A 23,553-nucleotide genomic window follows, 5' to 3' on the forward strand; every position below is an offset into this window, starting at 1 on the left:
TTTATATATTCATTTAAGTAACTAATGTTTATTCATTTTGGCCTATTTGAGACATTGGCCAACCACCCTGACCAAAAGCACTGCTTGAGAACTTATGCTGAACTTAGTGGGAATGAAAATAATTCTGCTAAACATTAATTGAGTGAAAAATTGTAAAAACCATACCAAAAACTACAACACCCTCAGTACAGTATCAATATGATGCATAGAGTTCATTGATACTACTTCACTGAAAAAGGGAAAAATGTAAAATAACATTTTAAAACTTTCAGTGTTTTTCAAGGTAGTTCGGATTTAGAGTGCTATTAGCCCATTAACAGATCAAGGACTTTCTGATTATGTCTTTCACTCAAGCTGCATAGAAAAGATGATCTGTCAGAATTTACCAGCAGATCAATAATTATTAATCCTCTTATAGAGGCTTCCATTTATAGTATTTGTCAAGCAAGTTCTCTCCTGGGGATGGATTATAATATGAGCACTCCATGGTGTGATGAAAGCCTTCCCATACCTCAGGCTTTGTAATTTCCTTTTATCTGAAATAATTGCTATAATAAGACATAAGGTCTAAAAAGCTCTTAGGGTTTTAACTGTAGGTCCTGTGCTATTCAGAAGATGCCTTGGTTACAAGCAGATGCTTCTATTTTCTGGCAATCCTGAAATCAGGGCTCTTCTATAAATGAAAAAGAACCCAAAATTTTCGTGGTTGCTAGGGAAAAGGGGAGAGAGAAACAATACTTCCTCTTCCTTGAAGAAATGACCAATTCATGTCAGAAAGTGTGTCATTCTCAGTATTTTTTAGCTTTGTATCTTCATCTGTCCAAACAATCTCAACTTAATCTGATCTAAAATAGTCTGATGGGACTTAGATCTTAATTGGGCCAATAAGATCTCATCACTATCTCTTGAGAGATGAAGTGAAACAATGACAAAGTCACCACTTATGGCCCTTGGCCTATAGCCATACCTAAGAGTATTGCTAATGGGAGTTGATGGGTTAGTTTCTGCCAAATTTGCTTGTTTACTTCACACAGGCACAATTTTTCACCTCCTGCAGTGAGCAGGAGTGAAAGGCTTTTTAAAGAAGGAATTACTGGAGGTTACATAGTACAAAGGCTCATACAAATTGCCTGTCAGTCAGTTGGATTTGATAGGCAGGAAAGACAGATTGGTGAGAGGTGGGGTTAGGACATTTACGAGGTTCCAGCTAGAACATTTCTCATTTCACAGTTTTGAATTTTTATGCTAAGGGGAGAGATGAAATGCTGCTGCTTTTGTTAGTTGGTGTGGGTTAATAATTAGCTACTGCTTGATTTGGTGGTTTTGTTAGCGCTGATTATTTGATCTGTTTTGGAAGACACTCCTGGTTTGAAAGTGAAATGTGATGGTACTGCACATTATTTGCACTTTGTTCCTGTAGAATCTTTTTGCTCTTTCTTAGAAGGGAGAGAAGGAATGAAGAGCAATTAAAATAGGTACCTTGAAGAAGTATCAGCCTTCTAGAAGTGTTTGTCAGTCAGCTTCTGTTTCTGTAGACAAAGGGGCACAATGCTGCTGGTGATTCAGCCTGGCAATACAGCAGGACCCAAGAGTGTCTGCATGGGCTGTGGTATAGCAGTTTGTGTTGGGTGAGGCAGTACTCCCTGGAGTCCTGGCTGCAAGCACATGAACATCTGGCAGGATTAGCCTCTGGGGTCACCTTTGACTATACATATTTTGGCCATCTATACAGCTTGCTGTCATGATCTTTCTCACTGTGCAATGGCAAACAGGAAGAGATTGTACTTCCTGGGACACACACAATCTAAGGAAAGAGAAAAGTAATGTGGTAAAAAGGATGAAGTGGGTAAACACAGCCTATTGTATGGAGCTGTAGTTTTTGTGAGAAGAGACGGGAGGGTACTAGAACTTGAGGAGTAAGAGATCATATAAAATCTAAAAATACCTGGATTTCCACTTTTCTAAGAGCATTAAAGGAGAATGGAAGAAACTGGAGACAGCAAAGATTTCCATACCTCATTGTCTTCCCCTCTTGTTCATATTCTGTCCATGTTCATGTCCATGCTGGTGAATCACTGACCCTGCTACTACTACTCCAGGTTTATAATTTCCCAGGCCCTTACTGCTAACAATTTCCAAAGCCTCACACAGGCTACTTATGCTGGACCAAGGACAGCCAGAGCTGCACTCAGCCTGTTCGAATCCACGTTCTACACAGTCATACTAAGGATAGTGCAACGGGTTTCTTACTGGCAGTTATCAAGTAATTCTGGCAATTTCAAGGGAATGTGCTATTCTATTTTTTAAAATTGTTTAGAAATTAATTTAATCCACCCCTCAATCATATATGTGTCCATGTGTGTCCCATATTTTGACATTATGACTGCTTACCTGTGCAGGTAGCTGTAAGTTGTAGCAAAAGCTAGAAGATTTCCTGCTAGTTTTCAAATATACAAGGTTATTTAATCTTGACAGTCTACTTTTCCTCAAGATTGATTTGGTTCCAGTGGATTTCAGATACTGAAAAACTGAGTGATTATGTTAGCTAACATACAGAGTTCCAGAAAATTTTAACATTCACTATGATAGGTAAAGGATCTTGTTTATTGTAACTGACTCTTCACTGTCCCGATAACCATGAGGTTTTAAAATTTTTTTTAAGGTGATGTATATCACAGTTTGAAAAGACACAGCATACAATATACAAATCTTCTGTCCTTTTGTCTCACCTTCTTAATAAGCACTGATTACTCTGATATATACCAAGCACTCTCAAGGAGTAAAAACAAGGCCAACCTGAATGGAAGTTTTTTTTCTTAAGACTCCTTTCAGGCACTTGGGAGTAGAAGACATAGATTTAAATGTTGTGTTTAGTGAAGAGACAGTATAATCAACTAGATGCTCAGCAAAACATCTAAAAATATGTATTTGGAAAGTATATGCTAAAAAGACACAAAGTACTTTCAACACTTTTATGCTTAAGTGATACATCTGTGATGTTCATATCCAGAAGCTTCTGCTTGCATAGGTTGTTCTATGGTATTAGTACCAGAAATGTGTAAATATTGAAAATATCTGAACTTCTGGATTAATAGCATCTTAATTCAATTGAATTTCCTCTTCTGGAAAAATGAAGGATCTTTTCATTAATGCAGGAAACAATTACTGCAATTTACATAAGGTCAATTCATGCCTTTTAGTAGAAAGCAGCATTACTGTGCAAGCTGCTGCCACAGAGTACCATTATGCAGTGAAAACCATGTAGGAGTGCATTTGAATGGAGCACTTTATTTTTGTCTCACAGAAAAGAGAAACACTGAGTAATTTTCAACATACAATTTTTTTCCTATTTAAGTGATAACATCAAAATTCTACCAGGAACTGACAGCACTCAGTAAAGATTAATACAGTGGCAGGAGATTATAGCATCTACCAAATGTCATCCCTGTGCCCTAAATATAATACACGTAACAGATATTACATCTCTGCCTGTAATTTATTATACTACTATTTTATGTAGTCCAATCTTTTAAGAAGTGAGAATCAGGTGGGATCAGAATTCAATATATCACTTGTATATCAGTGCTAAACTCTCTCCAGATAATCCAAAGCTCCATGTTGCCATAATTTAAAAGCAGAAATAAAAAAAAAGCATTTGCATGTTACTAGAGAATTATGAATAATGAGATACTGACTACAGAGAAATACCATTTCAGCCTTGAGCTGTTGTCATAATTTTTTCTAAAAGTAAACTTTTAAATCCTGTTTCTGCAGTGATTTAGACAGGCTTCTTTTCATTTGTTTAAAATTTTAATTGATTCCACATAAAGCAGTTGCACTGTAGGTGAAAGAGACTAGTAAGTCTCTACAAGGCTGGAACAAGATTGGGTATAATAGAAGATGAAATGGTCACTGTTGTAGTGTATGATCCTGGCAGATGGATTCCTTATGTACGAGAAAGTACCATCAACTGGAATAGGACAGATGGCCTTGCATTAGAAAGATGGAATTTCAGTTTCATTTCCTAGCAAATAGGAACAAAACCTGCAAAAGTAAAGCACTCTTTGCTGTAGGAGTAATGTCTGGATAAGAAATGAATGATCGGGTACTATGGCTTTTTTCATTTTTCTGAGAATGTAAAGCACTCTGAACATCAGATCAAAGCTTCTGAATGATACTTAATCCTTATTTTTTTAGTTTTTCATCTCGTTTTCCACTAGTTATTGTCCTGTTAGAAAGTATGCTAAGATGGTGCAGCTGCATTATATTATAAATAATAACTGATCATCATTTATCTGTTTTGGATTTTAAATTCAGATTGAACAAAGCAAGTTAGATGCAGTCTGTGGTATACTGCTGATCCATGGTTTTTCCTCAGTGTAGCAATGATGCAGCATATCTAGCAGCTACATCTGTTTCTATGGCAGCAGACCTCTTGCTGTGTCTCTCTATGTGTTTTCCTTTATAACAACAGACTGTTTGTACAGTCTAACATGGCATAGTGGCATACAACTGATATGGTCCAACTCACCTTCCTTGCTACAAATCCACTCAGTGAGTTTGACTGGTAATATGTTCCTTGCCAGGTTCTGAAGTATTTTTGTTGTGCTAGTTGCACCTCCAGTGCTAGATTAGCTACTCTTGTTATAATATTCAAAAATTTTGATCTTGAATATCATAAAGTATCCATGTAGCTTCTGTATCACTTCACAGATTCAGATACACTCTCACCAGCTCCTTTCTCACCAGGGTTTCTCCCCTGACCCTTCTCAATGACAAGAGCTCAGGGCTTTGTAAACTAGGCACATTTTGTATCTTAAGTATGAAGGAAATTAATTGTTTTACAGTGACCCACTCTTGATTTATTTGATGAATAACTGAAGAGGAATTAAGAAAGCACTGATTGTACTAATTAGCTGTCTACTCTGCTTGATAAAAATCACATGCAAATTTAAAAATTATGATTTTGTTCTTTCAGTGCTGCTTAATCTTCCATTTTGTAAAGCACCTTCAACTTATTCCTGACCCACTTTCTTTTCTTGGGTAAGGTATAAGTTTTGGGGCTTTTTAACTTATATCTGAATTCTTCCACTTGCATCATAAAATAAGTTAGTGAATGAAGAACTCTTTCATAAATCTCATTAAAAATGTAAGTGTTTTAAAAAACCTCTTTCCATGAACTGCCTTGGTTTAGCAGGTTAGACAAGTCTGCAATCTGTTAGGTATACAGAGCTCACAGCACATTTGTTTTGTTTTACCAACCAGAATGTGCTATATGAAGCTGTCCTGATCATTTAAACTGCATGCTTCTCTTCAGTTTTTCTGCTCATTCTCTGGTAGTAACCATGGCATTGGTTTGTCATCATACCCATAGTAGTTCTCAGGAAACCAAAACCTAGAGGTGGCCAAAGCCCACAACTATTCCATGCCAGGCTGGTGCATAATCAGTGTTGGGAGATAAAGGATGGTGGAATCACTTCTGTGAAAACTCTCCTCTCTTAAAAGAACAAGGATAATTGTCTTAAATGCTACAGGAAGACAAGAAATATCAGAGGAGACTGCAACTGATACCATCCATAAGTTTTCAGCCCCTGCTGATGCTCTATGAAAAAAGTGACTGGACTGCACTAAGTATCCACACCTCTCCTTGACTAAAGCAAACAAATTTCAGGGTGACTGGCCCACAGGATCAGTTATGTAGCTCAGGCAAAGAATATCTCATCAACATGTACATGACAGAACACACTCAAAAAACTGCATGCTGAGAACTTTGATAAACCTAGCCTGTAGTAATTGGAAAAACCATTATAGCTAGTTTTAGAGAAAATTCAAATATGGGTATTGTTTACAAAGCACAGTCATATAGTTTAGAGGTAAAAATAAGCAAAGCTATTGGTCCCAGTTGTGTGATGTTATTCAGTTGGCAGAGCTAGTCTTCTGGCCCCGGCACAGGGTAGGAACAGACATCGTAATCCACAAACTCAGTTTGAAGCAGGAGCAGAAACAGGATCACATTGCACTCAGATATGCTCCAATCTCCTCTGAATGATTTGATGAGAGAACAGAGCTTTTTCTTATGCATCTTTTAGTAGCTGCAGAGACTTGACATATCCACAAATCCCCATGACTCCCATTTCTTTCTGAGCAGCACCGGAAAAGTAATAGAGTAGGAAAACGCTGAGTGGCACCTGAACTTTGAAGGTAGGGAGAGGTTTGGAGGGGGGATAATTTTTGTTTCTTTTTTTTCCTCAAACATGAGAAGTGCTTTCTAGGATTGAGCAGACTTGCTTTAGTTCTGGATAAGTTCTTAGCTTTTTTTTTTTTTTTTTAAAGCAGGACTGTGCTGATAAAGCCATTGAATGTGAAGATTGGTATTATCCTTTATGGCAAAATCACGGGTTTCATATATGGGAGGTATAATTAAATAATATTTGGAATGCCTGAAGAGATTACTGCAGGCAAAGCAGAAAAATTTTAGAGAGAGTATTTGCAGTTTTGCCACATTTTGTTCCTTGATTTAAATTGTAGGTTTAGCATTCTCCTTCTAAACCCTGGCTTGAACATGTTAACTTCGTGCTGTGTGTGTGTATATGCACATGTATGCAGCTAGAGTTCCCTCACTTTCATTTTCAATGTGGAGTATGGAGACACTTGGAAGTTTTATCCCATGTTTGATATATTCTGTTCTGTGAGGTTTGTGAAAAGATTTTATTTGTGACTTTATGAACAAGGGTTCTAATGCCTTTAAAATGTTCCTGCCAAATTAGGTGTGCACTGATCCATCACACAAAAGGTCTTCATAAATCTATACCAAACTGATTCTGGTACAGTGTTGTCTTATGTGACTTCTTATATCAAGGCCTCTGAAGATCTTACAAAATCCAGCACAAAATAGATTTAAGTTTCAGTTTAATCAATCATACCTTTGAAAATCCCTTTGCATGATCACATCTAGTCATCAGTCTGGATCACAGTGAGCTCTCTAAATTTAGTGACACTGTTGCTGTAGCCAAAATAGTCTAAGACAATATGACAAGGTTTGTCAGTAGAGGTACTTTCTCATCTTAGATGAAGTTTTATAATTTAATCTCTACATAAAAGATAGCCTTCAGAGGGGAACTTTGTTTTTAGTCTAAATTCAGATGCTTAAGATGTGCCTTTTAAAGTGTTTGAACTAATTGTCTAGGCCCCTTTGCTATCCATGGAAGGGGCCATTCCCAGAGGAGAAGTAATCAGATTTGCATTAGATGTCAGCTTTCAGCAGAATCCTACCCTAGTCTGTTTTACTCTCTTGCATCCTTCACAGAGTCTCTCTGAGCCATACCCGGGACATCACCGTCTGTAGCTTTCCCAGGCTCCCAACACACGTCCCAGAGGGTGGGACACCATAACCTTGGGCCACACCCCTTATGCTTCACACAGCCTCTCTCAAGGCAGAAAATGCACTGCCACAGCAGCTTCTGCTGCTGGCCAAAGGAGAGGCTTCTCCTGAAACCAGCTTCTCATGTGCGGCGTCAGGACAGTCTTCAGCTCCAGCCACAAGAAGAAAGTACCTTCTGTCACCACAGAGGGAACAGGATCACAACTGTACAGACACTTCCCTTTCTTTCAGACAACATACTGGTTTTTGATTCTATTTTGCCTGAAGGTTCCCATCTTAAATTGTCATGAAGTTCAAGGGACAGGGATTGCCGAGTGGCCCAGATTTGCACCACACAGCTTGAGGCAATGTCAGCCCACCCCGCGTGCCTTGGCTGGGAGCACGGCACGTGTGTCATTGTGGCTGCAGTCAGCAGCGACAGCAGCGGCCCGGTGCCACCCAGCCACGGCAGGTTACCTGCTCCAGGGCCACAATGTACAAAGGGGCAGCCTGCACAAAGGCCTAGGCTCACTTGGGAAAGCTGCTCGGTTTGCTGTCCTGCCATGCATTGCAGGGGCTCTGCTACTCCCTGCACTCTTTATTATGCCATTGGCAGTGTCAGTGCATGCCCTAGCTACAGCTGTGTCTTCCATCCCAGGCACCTGGGCCCTGCCGTTGCCATTTCAGGGTGTCTCAGACAGGCCTGGAGACAGTCTTTGCTGTTTGCTTACCACACTGTCTTGTGTGGCTTCTAGCTAGGACTGCTTCTGACACTGTGCTGTTACACATAATGTTTTTCACTGTTGCCAGCAAAGGGTGTATGACACCTGCTGACTCTTGCATCCTAACTTCTTCCCCTGGGGAGAGCCTGTTCTCTCAGGTTTGCCTCTGACATCTGCCCTGTTCTCATTCACAAATCCAAGGCTGCCCTCACCATGTCTGGCAGCTCTACCCAATACTAGCAAGGTGGTTCAGGGGCATTAGGGGTGTAGCAATGCAGCTGGTGCTACAGAGTGATTGAACAGGCACATCCTCACAAGGCTTGAAGTTCCCAATTCACTTGGGTTTTTTTGTGAAATGTTTTTTGGTTAGAGACAAGTTTGGACACTATTCCTTATAAATTCTTGCCACTGTGCAAGGTCTCAAGGTTTCTCACTGATGACCACTTTTACACATCATGAGATACCTAATATTGAAAAATAATTTGGGGGGAATGAGACTTGGCTTCACCACAGAGATAATCAAACATCAATGAGGAATTTTATCTTTATTTCATGATGTTAGCACAATAAACTCACACAGTAGCATTGATCTGTACTTATTTAACAAAATACATTTATAGCAATTTACAAATTATTTTCCATTTGAAAACATGGCATAACATTTTATTAAACACAATACTTTATATAGAGAATTCTCATTTAAAAACATATTTTATTTTTAAGTATTTTCTTTTCTCAGTAAAGCACAGCCTAACAAAGAAATTCGTGCCTGTTAGCAAGTAAGAAAATCAGAACACTAAGAAGATGTCACCTGTCAATTTATTTGATTAATTTTAAATTAAGGTACCAGTGGAATGTAAACAAAGAGTAATTTTACAAAAGGCTCCTTATCAAATATACATGCAGAGGTCTGAGTTCCAATGTATATATTATTACATTTCTGCTCTCTAACGTAATATAATTTGATAAGCCATTATTAAAAACAGTAGCCTTTGGCACTTTGAGTAAAAAAGAATATATCAATATTTATGTATAGAACATAATTTCAATGATTACACAAGAGCTTTAAAATCTTTTCTTAAGAAATAGGAAACTTTAGGAAAAATATCACACTGCACTTGAAATAGTGCAGCAAGTTTCAGAGTAATAAAAGCAACATATATGCCAATATATATCTGACTAAAACCAAGGAATAAAGAACAAACACTCCCACCAGGAATCCTGCTGTTTCCAAAACAGCTAAATTGCCAGAGGGAACATTTTCTAATCTTTGCTTTATTGCCATTATTCTCCATTTCAATTTTCCATTATTTCCAGGTTCATCTACTTATGTTCTTTTCCCCTGCACTTACAAACTAACAAATGATTGCATTTTATTTCCCTGCATTGATAGGCCAACAGTGTTTGCGTCTTACCCATCCCTTTAAAGCTAATCCTACCTGCTTTATCCTGTACCTAGACTAAACTAAATCCAAAGGGTTTTGTTCGTGACAGTCCAAGTGTTTGTAATTCCTAGGAATCTTGTACAAAATTTCATATTAAATACCAAGGACTAAAGATACACCCTTTTGAAAAGAAAAAAACCAAAACCTGACTTGTAAATACTAGCATCTGAGAACTTATTTCTAAAAAAATTACTTTTTTTTCTTTTTCTCCTGGTATCTATGATTATTTTTCCCAGCTGATGTGCCTTAAAGTGTGTCTTCAACATATGGTGCCTTTAACACACACAATATGCTGCAACCCTACTGGGTAGCTTCTTACATGTAACCTGCAGAATACTTTCTCCCAATCATTCTAAGTATGATGGGGTCATCTTGTATCAATAGCAGAAAGAGTGTGGTCATTTCCTTAAGGACTGACACTCTTTCACAGCACTGGGTGATGGGCAGGTGAAGGAAGCATTGCTTGGCACAGTTGGCTTGACAGCAAGCATTCAGCTAAGCCTGGAGCACCTGTAAAACTGGGAAGTGTGTATAAAGCTTTCCATTGACTCGCAAACACCATCCTCATACTTGTGAAATTACTTCGGTTTAGGGTTGGGTTTGGGATTTTGTTTTGGTTTTGAGGTCTTTTTTTGGGTTTTTGTTGTTTGGTTGTGGTTTTTTGTTTTTGGTCTATGTTTGTGTTGTGCTGTTTATCTTCTTGAATAGGATGATTCGTCTTTCTACCTCCTACTTGTCTGGGGTAGGGTGGGCTTTTCCTTTGAGTTGTGTGGGGTAGGGTCCTGTAGATAGGTTCTGACTATAGAGAATGTATCTGGTTCTCTGATACCCTAAATCAGAAAAGGACTTAGACCAAAACACTTCTCTTAAGAAGCCAGAGAACAGACCTGATCTGGTACTACTCATTCAGTGAGGGCACTGCCAAGCCATTCCCTTCCCCTCCTACCAAGGGAGCTGGAAGTGTCTGAGAGTAGTTCTCTTTCAGGTAGAAATAGGAGAGAATGAAGAGCTGCAATGGGTGAGCACTGCCCCTGGCTTCCTTCAAAGTCAGAGCCAAATGAATGAGGCATTCCTTCTAGCATGCCCATTCTAGGACATGCCATGTTTATTCCTTTCAGAGATTACCCTTTCAATAATTTTTGGCAACAGAGATTTCTAGCAGGCAAGTTTTTCATTATATTCAAAGCTCAGTTTAAATAATTCATGTTCTCTCAGGTGCAGAGACCTTTCATATTCTTAAGTGGCAGTGGTGGGAAAAAAAGATCATGCTTAAGACAGCTCTGGAGGGTGTCTCAAAGGGGGTGGACTGTAGTAGTGGCACAATGCAACACTTGTTCAGTGATTCTGCAATACCAAGGCATTCCATTCTTTAAAGTGAAGCACAAATCCCCTACGTGATGGTGATTGGGGTGAAACCTGTGATTGTTCTTGTGGCATACTAAGCAAGTGAGGTGAATGACTGCTTCTAAGTGTGAGCTATGATATTAATTCTTGTCTCCTTGGAAGCTGGTCAGGAAAGTTGCCATCTATTTTTATTTACTCATGGCTCACCTTTCACATTTGCACATCTTGCAGTTGTTGGTATCCTGCATTATTTGTTTAAAAACTAATAGAAAAATGGAAGGGTCACTGAAGGACAGAATAAGAAGTTTAAAAATGTAAAATCTGAATTACTTGTAGTGCTTGGTAAGACCCCCTAAAAAACGTAATTTAAAACAATTCTACAAGTTAGCCCACTAAGAAGCAGCCTCTTCATTAGTAGCACCTGTTCTTAAACAAAAGTTGAGCGGTAGCAGCAAAACTATTCAAAATAGATAGTCATTCCATTCTAATGGAATGTCACCCACACATTTTTTGTTGCAGTAGACATCTTAAAGAACTACACAAAACCTTTGCAATCTTTGAATGTGACAGATCCACTATAACAAAGCTGTAAATATTTCCTACGCTAAATGAATGCAGCCAGCATCATCATAGTATTAGCAATATTACTTGTAAAGTAACTGCACATCAATATGTCATGTTTGCAGAGTCTGATAAGTATGCAATTTTTCAAAACATGTGAAGTTATCATCAGCACCATCCTGTATTAAAGATTTGGTGCAAATTCTGCAAAGGTGAATATATTCCACTGATACAGCCTTTTCTGTGAAAAAGTCAGTCAATTTTGCACACAAATATAAAATAAAAAGTTGGCACATTCAGGAAATAGAGTGTCTGTGTTCAAGACCATTGTTTTAATTGACATCATCACCCTCAGATAAATGTTTTGAATCTGAAGAAAGAAGTTGCATGAAAATGTTTCACATTAGTTCTGGCATTGTGCTTTTCCCCCCACCACATGCTTTTCACAGGCTCATGCACATTGCACATCAGCAATGCTGGGCTGCTGGTCAATAATTTGGCACATAAAGGTAAATATCAGCTCAAAACAAAGGGAGCAGAACCTGTGTCAAGATGTGTTTCCTTTGTGGTGGTATGGACCAGCTGCTATGTCTCCTCTCATTCCTTGTATGCTCGTGTGGGGGATGTGCCTTTATAGAAGATGTTTCTGGTGTTCTCTGGACTGCTCCCTCTCTCAGGGATTAAAATGATGTTACCCTTTCTTCGAAGTGTTGAGTCCCGGCTAGAAGAAATGGACAGAGTCTCTGAGCCAATCTCACTTCCCTCCACTGGTGTGACTCTTATCGTAGTGATTCCATGATGGTGATGCTCAGTGTTATCTATGTTGCTTCTTTTCCTGTCACCTGACCCATAACTGTCTTTTAAGGAGTCACAGCTCTCAGAGTCTCTGTTAAGATCATTTAGCTCATATGTCTGACGAAGAGTGACTTTTTCAGGACCTTTCCATTTCCATGACCCACTTCCTTCACCTTCTGATGGCATCTGAATTACAGGTCTGTTATTTTCTGGATGGGCCTCAACTCTAACAATGCTACTTGGCTCATGGTCTGTCAAGGTTTTATATCTGATGGCTCCTGTACAGGTCACTGTGCTTCCCTCTGAACTCTTTGGACTGCCCTGAAGCACTCCTTGCTGCTTAGACATGGCTATTACTTGCATGATTCTTGGCTGGCTATTGCTCCTGCATGCAACACTCTTCTCAGCAGCTTTCAGCCATTTAGCTCTAGCTGAACTACTTTTGGGTGATGTGTTCACGTTCTCCTGAGTCTCTTCAGGAATGTGTACTAGCTGGGATGAGCCAGGACGGGACTGAATAGAGACCCTCGGCCCGCCAGTAAGACCTGAGTTGTTACAACCTGGTACACTGCCAGGCTGGATTTTCAGGTACTGGCTAGTTGGGCCATGATGATCACCATTTACACCCACTCTGGAGGGTTCTGAGCTTGACCTCATTTCGATAGCCCTTGGTGGTGACTGGCCAGATTCAGTCTCTATTACTTGCAAGGACAACTTTCGACTTTCATTCTTGTTCTTCCACTGGGACAGCAGCTGTTTGGAACGGGCAGAATCCATTGATGCGTGTATTGTTGCATTTCGTCTTGCTGGATCTTCCAAGGATGGTGTGTTGACTCTTGGCAAAGTGTTGCTGAAAGTAACCATGTTTTCCTTTCCCATTGGGCTTCGTGGTGTTATTATTTCTACATCAGCATTTGCTCTCTTGAGATTGGTCAGAGACCCTGAATCTCTGTGGTTTCTATTCAGGATACCTTCCGTACGGTGAGAGACAATGCCATCGCTGCTGCCACCATTTTTTCCTGGGAGGATTCTGTTGGCATCTTGACTAAGGTCTGTCAAAGACCTTAGAGGTTCTCTGTGAAAATTTGGGTGAAACACATTCTCGTCACTTGGTAAGAAGTTCCCCACAGCATACAGGCCCTGATATTTGGACAGAAGCATCAACAATTGGTTAAGAAAGTTAAAAAAGGACCCATTTTAAGCTACTTTAATTACATTATTTTGTTTTTAAATAGAATTCAGTGACATAATTACTCCAGGTAAACAGACAGGTATGCTTACTTTCCTTTCCTCACTAGTATAGCCCTAGTCCAAATTCTGTCCTCAATCTGGTACCTCTAAGTATGTATGAAGTAATCTCACTAGGATAACTAGGGCATATTATTCATGGCAATAAATAGTTGAGGTAAGGATTTAGCCTCCATAGGCTTTCTTCTTTTTATCAAGCAGCAGATACAGCTACAGAAATAATGTTTTGTTAGAAAAATAGGCAAATAGATGTTTGCAGTCTCTTAGGCAAAGCTATTTTACAACTATACTACCATCTGTTCTGATTTACTGAATCTTGTTACTGCTTGAGTTGTACTCTGCTGTTAGTAGATTCTGCCCTTTCTACTGCAAAATAATCATATCATACAATATCTACATCATAGAACAACTTATCAACTTTAAATCAATTGCTTTCCAAGCTGTGCAGAACTGTAATAAGATTTAGTTATACAACATTTTCCTAATCAGTAGAGTCGCTATAAAATGCTGTCATTTTAAAAGGACTCCAGTGGGGGTATTACATGAAAGGGTCAAATATCTGACTCAATCACTTGAGTTACTTGTTCTTTACACTCCTTTCAGAATTATTTGTAGTTTCACATTATTTCCCTTCCCCCTCCTCCTATTGGTATGTAGTTTTCAGGGCAGATTTGCTGAGTACTGGGTATCCAGGACAATATACTCTCTGCTGTATGATGTCACGCAGCAGTATATGGAGACCTATCAAAGCATACCTGTTTGTGCATTTCAAACATGGGGACAACAGCTCCATTTAGGTAAATCTACAACAGTGGAATCATTTGAAATAATATTCTCAACGGAGTGCCTTTCTGTTCACAGTGCCATCACAGAAGTTGACTTTAGCAGCTCATGGGGTTTCTGTTATCACCCTAATTGCTGTTTCTTCTGCCACTGTGAAGGCCATTTTTCCCTGGTCACCTTTGCAGACCATCTGCAGGTACCTCAGGTTATGTTATCACAGAAAAAAGGGGGTCAGGAAATGAACTTAATTTAGTATTATACTAAAATTCATCATTGACTTCTTGGGGGTAAAACATCCCACGAGCTGTTAAGACTCTTCTGTCTACCTGCCCACACTCAAGCAGTGGTGTCAGCAGAAGCTCTGATTGTTCCCAGGCACCTGTGTTGTTCTCTGAGCAGCCAGGGTAGCGGAATTCCTGCTGGAGGCATACTGAGAGCAGCAAGCAAAATCAAGTGCTTGATGAGCTTCCTACTGACAAACAGGCCTCACTTACATGCTTCCTTACAGGACCCTTCCAAGGTGCTCCATCTCTTTCAACCCAGTACTAAGGAAAAGCATAGGGATAACCTGATTTGACCATCCTCTTCCCCTGCATGGTTTGCCTAAGAACTCCAACGAATCACAAGTGTATAATGGTGCCTTTAATTTCTTGCAGATTCAGCAATTCACTCAGCTAAGTCACTCATAATTTAATCATTTTTTGAGATCGTAAAGCTAACACTGTCAGTATTGACTCAAGTCAGCAACAAATACCAGTTAATCAAGTATTTTTCTTGTGTTATGCTTTTAAGTGTGGATTAGAAAAGATGAGGATTTTTAAGTATTTAATAAAGCACATAAAGTTAGAGCTGTTTCTGTATACAATGCCAGATGATTATATTCCACTTTGTGCACTGTTATGGCACTTCACATTGAAATACTTGTTTGCTTTTTCCTTTTTGTTTTTAAAGTGATTATCCCCAACACATTTTCAATACATATTGACTACACTTGTAATTATGGCATGCGACCATAATGAAAAGTTTTCATAAAAATTACCAGTACTCTTATTTTAGCCTTATTAGTTTTATTTGCTAAAACTTAACTATTATATTTACCAAATAGAGAGCAATTCCGCCTCCTATGAGAAAGCCACAGTAAACATCAACTGGATGATTCTTATACTGGGTGATACGAGTCAGACCGCATATAATTCCACAGATGATAAAGGCAAAGACCAAGAGTGGTTTAAGAAGTTTTGAGGAGTCTGTTAACGTAGAATTGAAGTACATCTTGAAAAAGAAAGAAATGAAGAAGCAGTTGAAGAAACTTAAATGTACCTAAGAGGATTTAATTTCTCACATACAATGTTTCTTTTACTAGATCACTAGTACACAGTAATATTAGAAGTAATCAATTTAATTTTACTTTACAGCCCTGTTAAAATTTGCTCACTCACTGGAGAAAGATCTAAAATCACAAGGAATGGATTTCCAAAACCAGAGGCAGTATTGCTTGTTGACATCAATTAGGATAAGGATTTTATGCCTCAATACTGTTCCCAATCAGTATCTAAATGTTCTACAAATGTGACTAAGGAGCCACTGCTTGTGAAATACAGAAGCCAGATGTCATGCCAGATGAACACAATAACCTGTTCCAATGAAAGCTACCACCAGATGCTTTAGAGAGCCATTTCTCAACAGAGGGCCATAACGTCAGGGAGGTCACAGAAATTAAGTGGAGGTGGTTCATCAGTGTTATTCCAAATTTTGGCCTTTCTCCAGGCAGAACAAATACTGGCAAGCTCCCAGTACATGCACAATACTATTATCTAATGTGATTAATTGGTCGTTATTGTTGTTTTCCTCTGATTTTCACAGCATGAGTGATGGAATTACTTTTCAAACTTCTAGTAAGTTGTCACTTGTACAAACATTGTAGGCCATACTGAAGAAATGCTACAGCTCAGAAGTGCAAAATCAGCTGTGATTGCTGCGGCATGTCCCACAATTCTCTGCTAGCGACTGATGGGTTTTATTCACTTGCTTTGCAGTAACACCTTGAAGGCCTCTGGGAGTGGTTGTGCCACTTCATCCATGCTGCAGATCTATGGAGGTGAAATCAAACTACATCACATGAATGTATGGCCCTTAACACCTCAAGTTTAAAAGCAGCGAATCAAGTGAAGACAGCAATAAAGAAAAGGCAGCATGCATAAAGGTTAATTTGACTGGTAAATTAAAATATCACTCTGTAAGACAGATAAACGCTGCATTTTATATGAGGGTAATATGAGGCATCAAATATACTTTAACATAACACTTTTTGTTGCTTCTTAACAAAGGATATGAAGCAGTTGTATCTTTTCCTTATTCTTTAACAGCTACAATAAACTCAGCTTTATTAGTAGTTTTATTTTGCTTTCAGATTGGTAGGATAAAAACATCCATCCATCCAAGATATCCAGGCAACACATAATTTTACAATATACAGCAAATGACTTCCTAAATTTTGTCTTGTATAAATGAAACTGAACAGAGTTGGTTACTCACCGAAATGTACACTGCTGCAAAGGCTGCCAGGGTGGCATGTTGAGAAGGGAATGACTTTCTGCCAAGGAAGGACACTCAAATTATACTTCTCAGTTCAAATGCACAGTGCTAGTGCTCATTGAAAAAAACAGTGGGTGGCACAGTCATTTCTATCTTACACTTCCTAAACAATATGTGATCTATCAGTAACATTTGTCATCAGGTGACATTTTTCTCAGAGAGGCAAACTACATCTTTATTTTCTATGTCTATGGGGTTTTTTTTTTGAAAAAATTTCAGTACTTTTACCTCATGACAGAAGCTAATGGAGCACAACAACATGGGGAGGGTATTTTAAGAATTACTGAACTCCTTCTTGATGCCCAGAGCAAGAGAATAAATGAAAGTATGTCCAAACTCTCTGAGACAGTATGCGACATCAAGCTCTTGAAATTGCTGAGGGCCTTCTGCTCTCATTGAAAACATGGAGACTTGAATGATGTAGACTGGGTCTTGAGTTACAAACTTCAGATATGAAAATTAAAAGTGACAGCTTAGCTTCTACTTCTCTGGCAAGAAGAGGAGGTTTTGTGCATGCAGAAGCTACACAGAACCATCACATGAGGGTCTCTTAACATTTTTATATTATTATTCTTCTAGACCCATTTCAATTCTCTAAAAACAACTAAAGAAAAGTGATGTGAATGTGAAAGAGGTTTTTACATAGTAGAGAGAAAAAAAGCTGGGTTTTGATTCAGTTACACCTGTTCTACAGTGGACATCTAGATCACAGAAGCCCTTAAAAAAATTCTATGACCTCTGAGCCCTAGAAATGAGTCAGAAACAGTGAGGATTTCTCTCTTTACAATGAAATATATATGTAATGTACTATGCTGGATGTTTTGTTGAAGGAAGAGTATGTCTATCTTGCAGTCACAACAGCAACTTTCACCTGAGAAAGCTCAGCTTGGGATAAATGCTTAAACAATCATTCGGCTTCACAGATGGGTCTTGCCACCCTAACTGGGCTCCACGTACAGCCATTTTCCTAGCAACACCTGAGCGAGCTAGTTTAAAACAGCAGAGACAGAAACACAGTCCTCTAACTTCAGACAGACATTTGTTCTGCAAAGCAGTGGAGTCTGCTTTCTAAATTTCCTTCCTCTGCATTTTGCCTTGTCTGTTCTACATAACTAATTGGCAGTTAAAAATGTACATGTAGTTTAGTGTGAATGCCACACTGCCACTGACCTGAATTTGAGCCTATGGCTCAAACAGGCCATAGGCTCATGACTCTGGCCAAGATGAAATCTGCATGGTTCCTTTTGCAGTTCTAAAGACAGACCTAAATTCTTCTTCGACTTCCTTTATCTTTAACCTCCCTGAACAAATCTTTCACAAATAGTATCCCTGTGGAACAAGTTCAGGGTTGAGGACAGGGAAATAAAGACATGAAAAAAAAAAAAGTAAATGTTTATAATAGTTAATCAACTCCTTTACCCTGTGCAGGTTTTAATGAAGCATAAATCAACTTAGAGTCTCTGTGGAGCTAATGTGTATATTTGATTCTATGAACTTTTCTGCCACTTGGAACTTAACCTTAATTTGATGGCATTTTTATAGTATATAAGGTGTGTCACAATGGTACAGTCAATTTTCTCTTTATTCTCTTTTCTATTCACATGCTTTCAGGGCAAACACAGACTAAATGCACTCTCTGTACTCTCTAATGGTGTCACTGCTTTTGTTCCTCTATTTTTTATCTTTTAATCTAAAATGAAAATAACTGCAGCTAAAAATATGTCACCTTTTTATATGGCTCTGTATTGAAAAGGTGAACAAAGGTCTCAAAGAAAACACGTCCTGAACTCCGATGACAGTGTCTGACTCTAAATGCTCATGCATGAGGATGTGTAGAGGGGGAACAACGAGAGAGTCCTACTGAGAGAGAGAGTCACACTGAGTCAGAACATCAGAGATGACAGAGGATAGAGACCTCACTGGAGAGCTGAACAGAAGTGACTGAAAAGGCTCTTTGAAGATAAGAGAGGAAAAGATGGACAATAGGAACCACTGGATATTTGGGGATATTGCAGAAAAATGATTTCATGTAATCCGTTGGATAATTATGTGCTCCTCTCTATACTTTCCATACAGGAGTCTAGAGGCAAATTTCTGGAGCCCAAGTTTCTGGGAAGTACAAATGAAAAATGAAGGCGATTAGCAAACTCAGAACAAGTCCCTTCCAAACTGAAATTACTGAAGTCAAATTAACCTCCTGTACTGTAGAAGTTATACCATAATTTCTATATAGGTGACTGAAGGAAGTAAAAAGTACTACTGAAGAACCAGTAGCAAGTGCTGCTTGCTGTGGTAAAATTGAGGCTGGCATAGGGAAATAACAACATAATAAAGGAAAAATGCAGTAAAATTGAATTAAGGAGAAATTGAGGGTGGTGCCAGAATATTATAGCTTGCCAAATGTATCCTCTATGATGGAAATAACTTTGAGGTATCAATATATGGTCATTTTCCTAGGGAAACAGAAACACCCAAACCCTGATTGCTTAGTCTTAATATGTTACAACTAATTTCACTGATTTTTTGGAAGTGATGGTATTTAAACTTAGGGGTGACTGGTCATTTTGGAATGGCTACAGGCAGTCAATTCAAAGCAGCAGACATCATATTTGAGATAATGAAATGAACGAGATGTGACTGTGGAAATTTTTCTGCCTGCTCCTGTGTAATCATGTCCCGATTTTCCTGGGACACCATGCAGTTGCAAGACACTGCTTGCAAGCATCAGGCTTCACTGGCAATATCCCAGTAACAGCAAATGGTTGTGGGAAAAGAGATAAAGAACCAGTTAGAAATACCATGCAAGAAAAGACATGTTTGGGAACACAGAGCTTTGCACTGTTGTGGTATTTTCTCTAAAAAATAGATTTTTTTCAATGCTGTTAACATAAAAAACTTAATTAGAGAAACAGAAAAGAAACTTGTCTAACAAATCCCAAACACCTGAACAGTAATGTGTGTTATACAGAGGTCTCAGACCAAGTGCTTGGCAGACTTCTTCCCTGCCTGTTATGGGGAACTTACCCACACCCCACTTTGAAAAAGCAGTAGCAGCTATACATAGTGACAATTGTATAGGAAATTGCCTCCTTTGAGGGGGGAGAACAGCTGCTAACAACTGTGCTTTGGAACCTGACAAAGTCTTCCAAAGCCCACTGTTAGACTAATATCTTTATGGAGAAAATGGAACATCACTAAAAAGACACTTATGCATTCACCTTTCTTATAAAAAACCAACAAACTCATTCAGACTTTAACTAGGAAAAAATCTCGAAATTGGGACAGAAGATAAAATATAAAGTGAATACTTAAAAATGTACACAATGAAGAACAGAACCAACCTTCCAGCATTGATAATATTGAGATCAGTTCCTGAGCAAATATCTTCCACAACATATGAATTCTCTGAGCAAGATACATTTAAGGATGTATAGTTAGGCTTGCAAACAGTCAGGAAATATGGTGCCTGATATCCTGTTGATAGCTGTATAATATCAGTAACAAGAGCAGTTGCACAAAGACCAAACACGTGAACACCTAGGAAAGAAATCAACAGAGCTTGTTAACTTTAGTATATGCATTAATTAGGTTGGTATACACATTAATTAGGTTGGTTGATTGTGCAAACTACATTCAACAGAACTCTGGTGGCTTTTGTTATTGGACCTGAGAGAATTTAAATGCAGAATATGAGGTATTTTTTTGTGAAAGCTTATTGCAAAGTTGAATTTTTTAATATAAAAAATAAGATAGTTTATGCTTGCTTTCTTCCTGTTGATACTTAAAGTTTTGTTTTAATGGTTTGATGTCCTCCAACATCTTTTCCTAAAAGGCAGCTACACTGGAGCTTCTTCAGTTTGGAAAGAAGTTTTCTGAATTGACTAAAGAGTAGCCAACTATTTGAGAAGAGCATATGTACTTATCCAGTCCTTGGACTTTCCCACTGGAAGACAGGCTTTTAGTAGTATGGACATTAGGTCATTGCTCTGAAGACCTGTTCTCTTTTTGCCACCACAGAATCACCAGCTGGTGATAACTTTGGCTACTTTCACACCTCTGATGTTTCTTGAGTATTATGTCCTTGTCACTAACCCAAATATTTAATTCTATTTCATGAGGGATCAATGCTTCAGACTGATTAATAATGCCAAATTCACAAGGCATTGAACTAATGCATTGCTTTACTGAACATTTTCAACTGCTCTTCTCCTAAAGATTTACCTCTCAGAATAATTCCCTGCTTTTATTCATAGAGATAAATTTATTTTTCATCCTTAAATTGAAAGAATGTTAAAGACATTAAAATATGAAAAAAACTTCAAATTCAGAGTGTGAATTTGGGATGAAATTCATGTGTCTTTGAACTTGTTTTTTTTGGATGGAATACCAAACAGGAGAAGTAGACATGGGGTATGTGTACGGTCCTCCTTGCTCTTGTTGTAACCTACGAACCCTCTGCTTTCTTCCTCACTGCTGCTCTTATGGTGCTTTATTGGTCACAGATTGCCCAACCTCACTGGTCACTACCTCTCTGTTTGCCAGACTACCAAAACCCAGGGAACAGTTGTCCTACCAGCTTTTCAGCCTGCTGTCCTGCTGGTTGTCTTTGCCTAGGCTGCCTTATCTAATGAGGAAACCTTTCCTTTAGCCATTCATTGGGAGAGGAAATTAACTGTAACAAGGGGATCAAAGTCCAGTTGCCTTTCCAAGTGCAGTTTCTTATAAATGACAATTAAAACAAAGTAAAATGAAAGAATTCAACATTTTCCTCTATCATTTAAGTTGCCAGATTCTAGCCCTTTTTGAGAGGCAGATAAACACATTCCAGAAAAAGAATGTCAAACCTACTGAGAGTTTCTGACAAGTTTTCACTGTCATGCTGAATACTGTGACAGGTGGGTTGAATCCTTATGATGCACTGGAGACAGGCAAGGGAAGCTATACACTGAAATCATTAAAAGGCAGCCAGCTCAAGGTGGGCAGAGAAGGAAAACCAAATTACTCTTTTAGAAATACTGACAATAGTACAGGAGAGGAAAGGGAAAACAGAGAGTGTAGATGCTGCATTACTGAGTATGGGGCTGCTCTGCTGCAGTCTGAGTTTCTTCTCACGTTTTCTAGCAGAAAATCTGTGCTATGCTCTGCACTGTTCTGTAAGGCTTTTTCAGAGAAGCAAACCTGCATGGTGAAAACTGAATGTATGTGGAAAGTTCTTTTTTGTGAGTAACAGTTGAAACCCACCAACAAATCTGACAGCTCTTCTAAGAAAAGAATTGAAGTTGCATCCTCCTGCATTAATATTGGCCTCTGTTCCAATTCCATTTCTTCTTTTGGATAGGCAACAGTAGAGAATTCCTTCTCCTATCATTATCTGCAATGACAAAGGAGCCATTAAATTGAATGTAGCACTTATTCAGAAGATCCTGATTGAATTTAAAGGGCTGTAATATAACTGTAACACAACCAATGTCATCCACTGACATGCACTCAACTTTAAAAGATTTGTATCAATATGTAAACATAAAGTAATGCAACTTAGCCTGAATGAGGGCAGGCGAGAAGGTAGCCCTGAAATTAAATGCAAATGGCATACATTGTACAGTGCTCAGTGGTATCCAGGCCTTGATCTACAGCTGAAACTTGATGCTTCTACAATAAAAAAGCAGTAATTATAAAATATCGCCTCTAAAATAATCCAGAGCCACTGCAATGTCTTAGTGCTCCTGAAGTGGTTTTAGCATTGAGTCTTGGCCACAAGCCTAGCAATCCCAAGCAGCTTCTAATTATGTGACAGCCTGCTCTTCTGTATTTGTTTAATTTGGCTTGGGTTTTAACCAGATCCACAGCAGCGGAAAAAGTTCAGTCCTTATGGTCCCTTGCAACACACCAAGCAAAAGAGATTATGACCAAAGCCCTAGACAAGAGTTTATAAAAGGAAGAATATAAGTAAAAAATGGTGTCACTAGCTGGAAAATCCAGACACATTTATACATCTGCATTCTCAGATTTTATTGTTTTCCTTGTTCAATAGTACAACTATTTGGAATTCTGTACGGGGTTTGTACAGAGTTCAGAGTAAGGGTTCGATTGAAATATTGCAATTAATGAGGCAGTTCTCACCAGCAAAAGAAGATTCACTTTGTCTATCCACAGCTACACTGGAAACCAATCCATGCAATGCACAAAGCTTATAATGCAATGAGATGCCAAAGCATCTGAATTATGCTGAATCTGCTGTAACTACCCAGTGATGTTTGTCTATACTAACACCTCCACCCTAGGAAAAGCTTAGTCTAACTCTTTAATAGCTAAAGTTTTAATAAATTGAAATTTCTTGGCCAGGAAGATCGAAGTAGTGAAGGTTCTCTTAAGACATGGAAAAGCCAGTGGTAGGGGTTATTTAAGGAATTCTAATTAGCTGAGAACTGTGGCCACTATTATCTGTCTACAGTTGATCAATTTGCTGCTGAAGCTTCCCAGAGAACCAGTAGTATTCCAAACTTAAAACTCAGAAAAACTGTAACAGTTTTTAGCCAAGTTCTAGGAATGTCTGGTACAGGGAAAACACCAGACAGATGGATTACCTTGTGTGATAGAGTAAAAAACAACAAGGCCAATGTCAAGGAAAATTCAGAGGCTGACATTTCCACAGAAAAAAACTTCTGGAGTAGAATGGGCAGTAGGACTGAAAATGCCAGTA

At 38.7% G+C, this 23,553-nt stretch overlaps 2 protein-coding genes across 4 annotated transcripts in view; one reads left to right on the top strand and one right to left on the bottom strand.

The window, feature by feature from the left end:
• The window catches only part of PLPPR5 (phospholipid phosphatase related 5), a 218,906-nt gene that overhangs the window by 81,525 nt on the left and 113,828 nt on the right, over nucleotides 1-23,553 (top strand). The window contains exon 1 of one of the 2 annotated variants that reach the window (XM_069022611.1): nucleotides 16,303-16,474. The exons of the other annotated variant lie outside the window; for it this stretch is intronic. The gene's annotated coding sequence lies outside the window, so the exon portion shown is untranslated. Of the gene's footprint in view, nucleotides 1-16,302; nucleotides 16,475-23,553 lie in introns of those variants that run through there. 2 annotated transcript variants of the gene reach the window in all.
• The window catches only part of PLPPR4 (phospholipid phosphatase related 4), a 28,698-nt gene continuing 16,848 nt past the window's right edge, over nucleotides 11,704-23,553 (bottom strand). For both annotated transcript variants that reach the window (XM_069022604.1, XM_069022605.1), the window contains exons 3-7: nucleotides 22,095-22,224; nucleotides 20,195-20,390; nucleotides 16,794-16,851; nucleotides 15,357-15,530; nucleotides 11,704-13,367 (exon numbers count right to left, since the gene is read on the bottom strand). In XM_069022604.1, the coding sequence (XP_068878705.1) occupies nucleotides 12,030-13,367; nucleotides 15,357-15,530; nucleotides 16,794-16,851; nucleotides 20,195-20,390; nucleotides 22,095-22,224 (1,896 nt within the window). In that variant the 3' untranslated portion in view covers nucleotides 11,704-12,029. The remainder of the gene's footprint in view (nucleotides 13,368-15,356; nucleotides 15,531-16,793; nucleotides 16,852-20,194; nucleotides 20,391-22,094; nucleotides 22,225-23,553) is intronic.

Source organism: Aphelocoma coerulescens, chromosome 8 (genome assembly GCF_041296385.1).
Source record: "Aphelocoma coerulescens isolate FSJ_1873_10779 chromosome 8, UR_Acoe_1.0, whole genome shotgun sequence".
Classification (NCBI taxonomy): domain Eukaryota; kingdom Metazoa; phylum Chordata; class Aves; order Passeriformes; family Corvidae; genus Aphelocoma; species Aphelocoma coerulescens.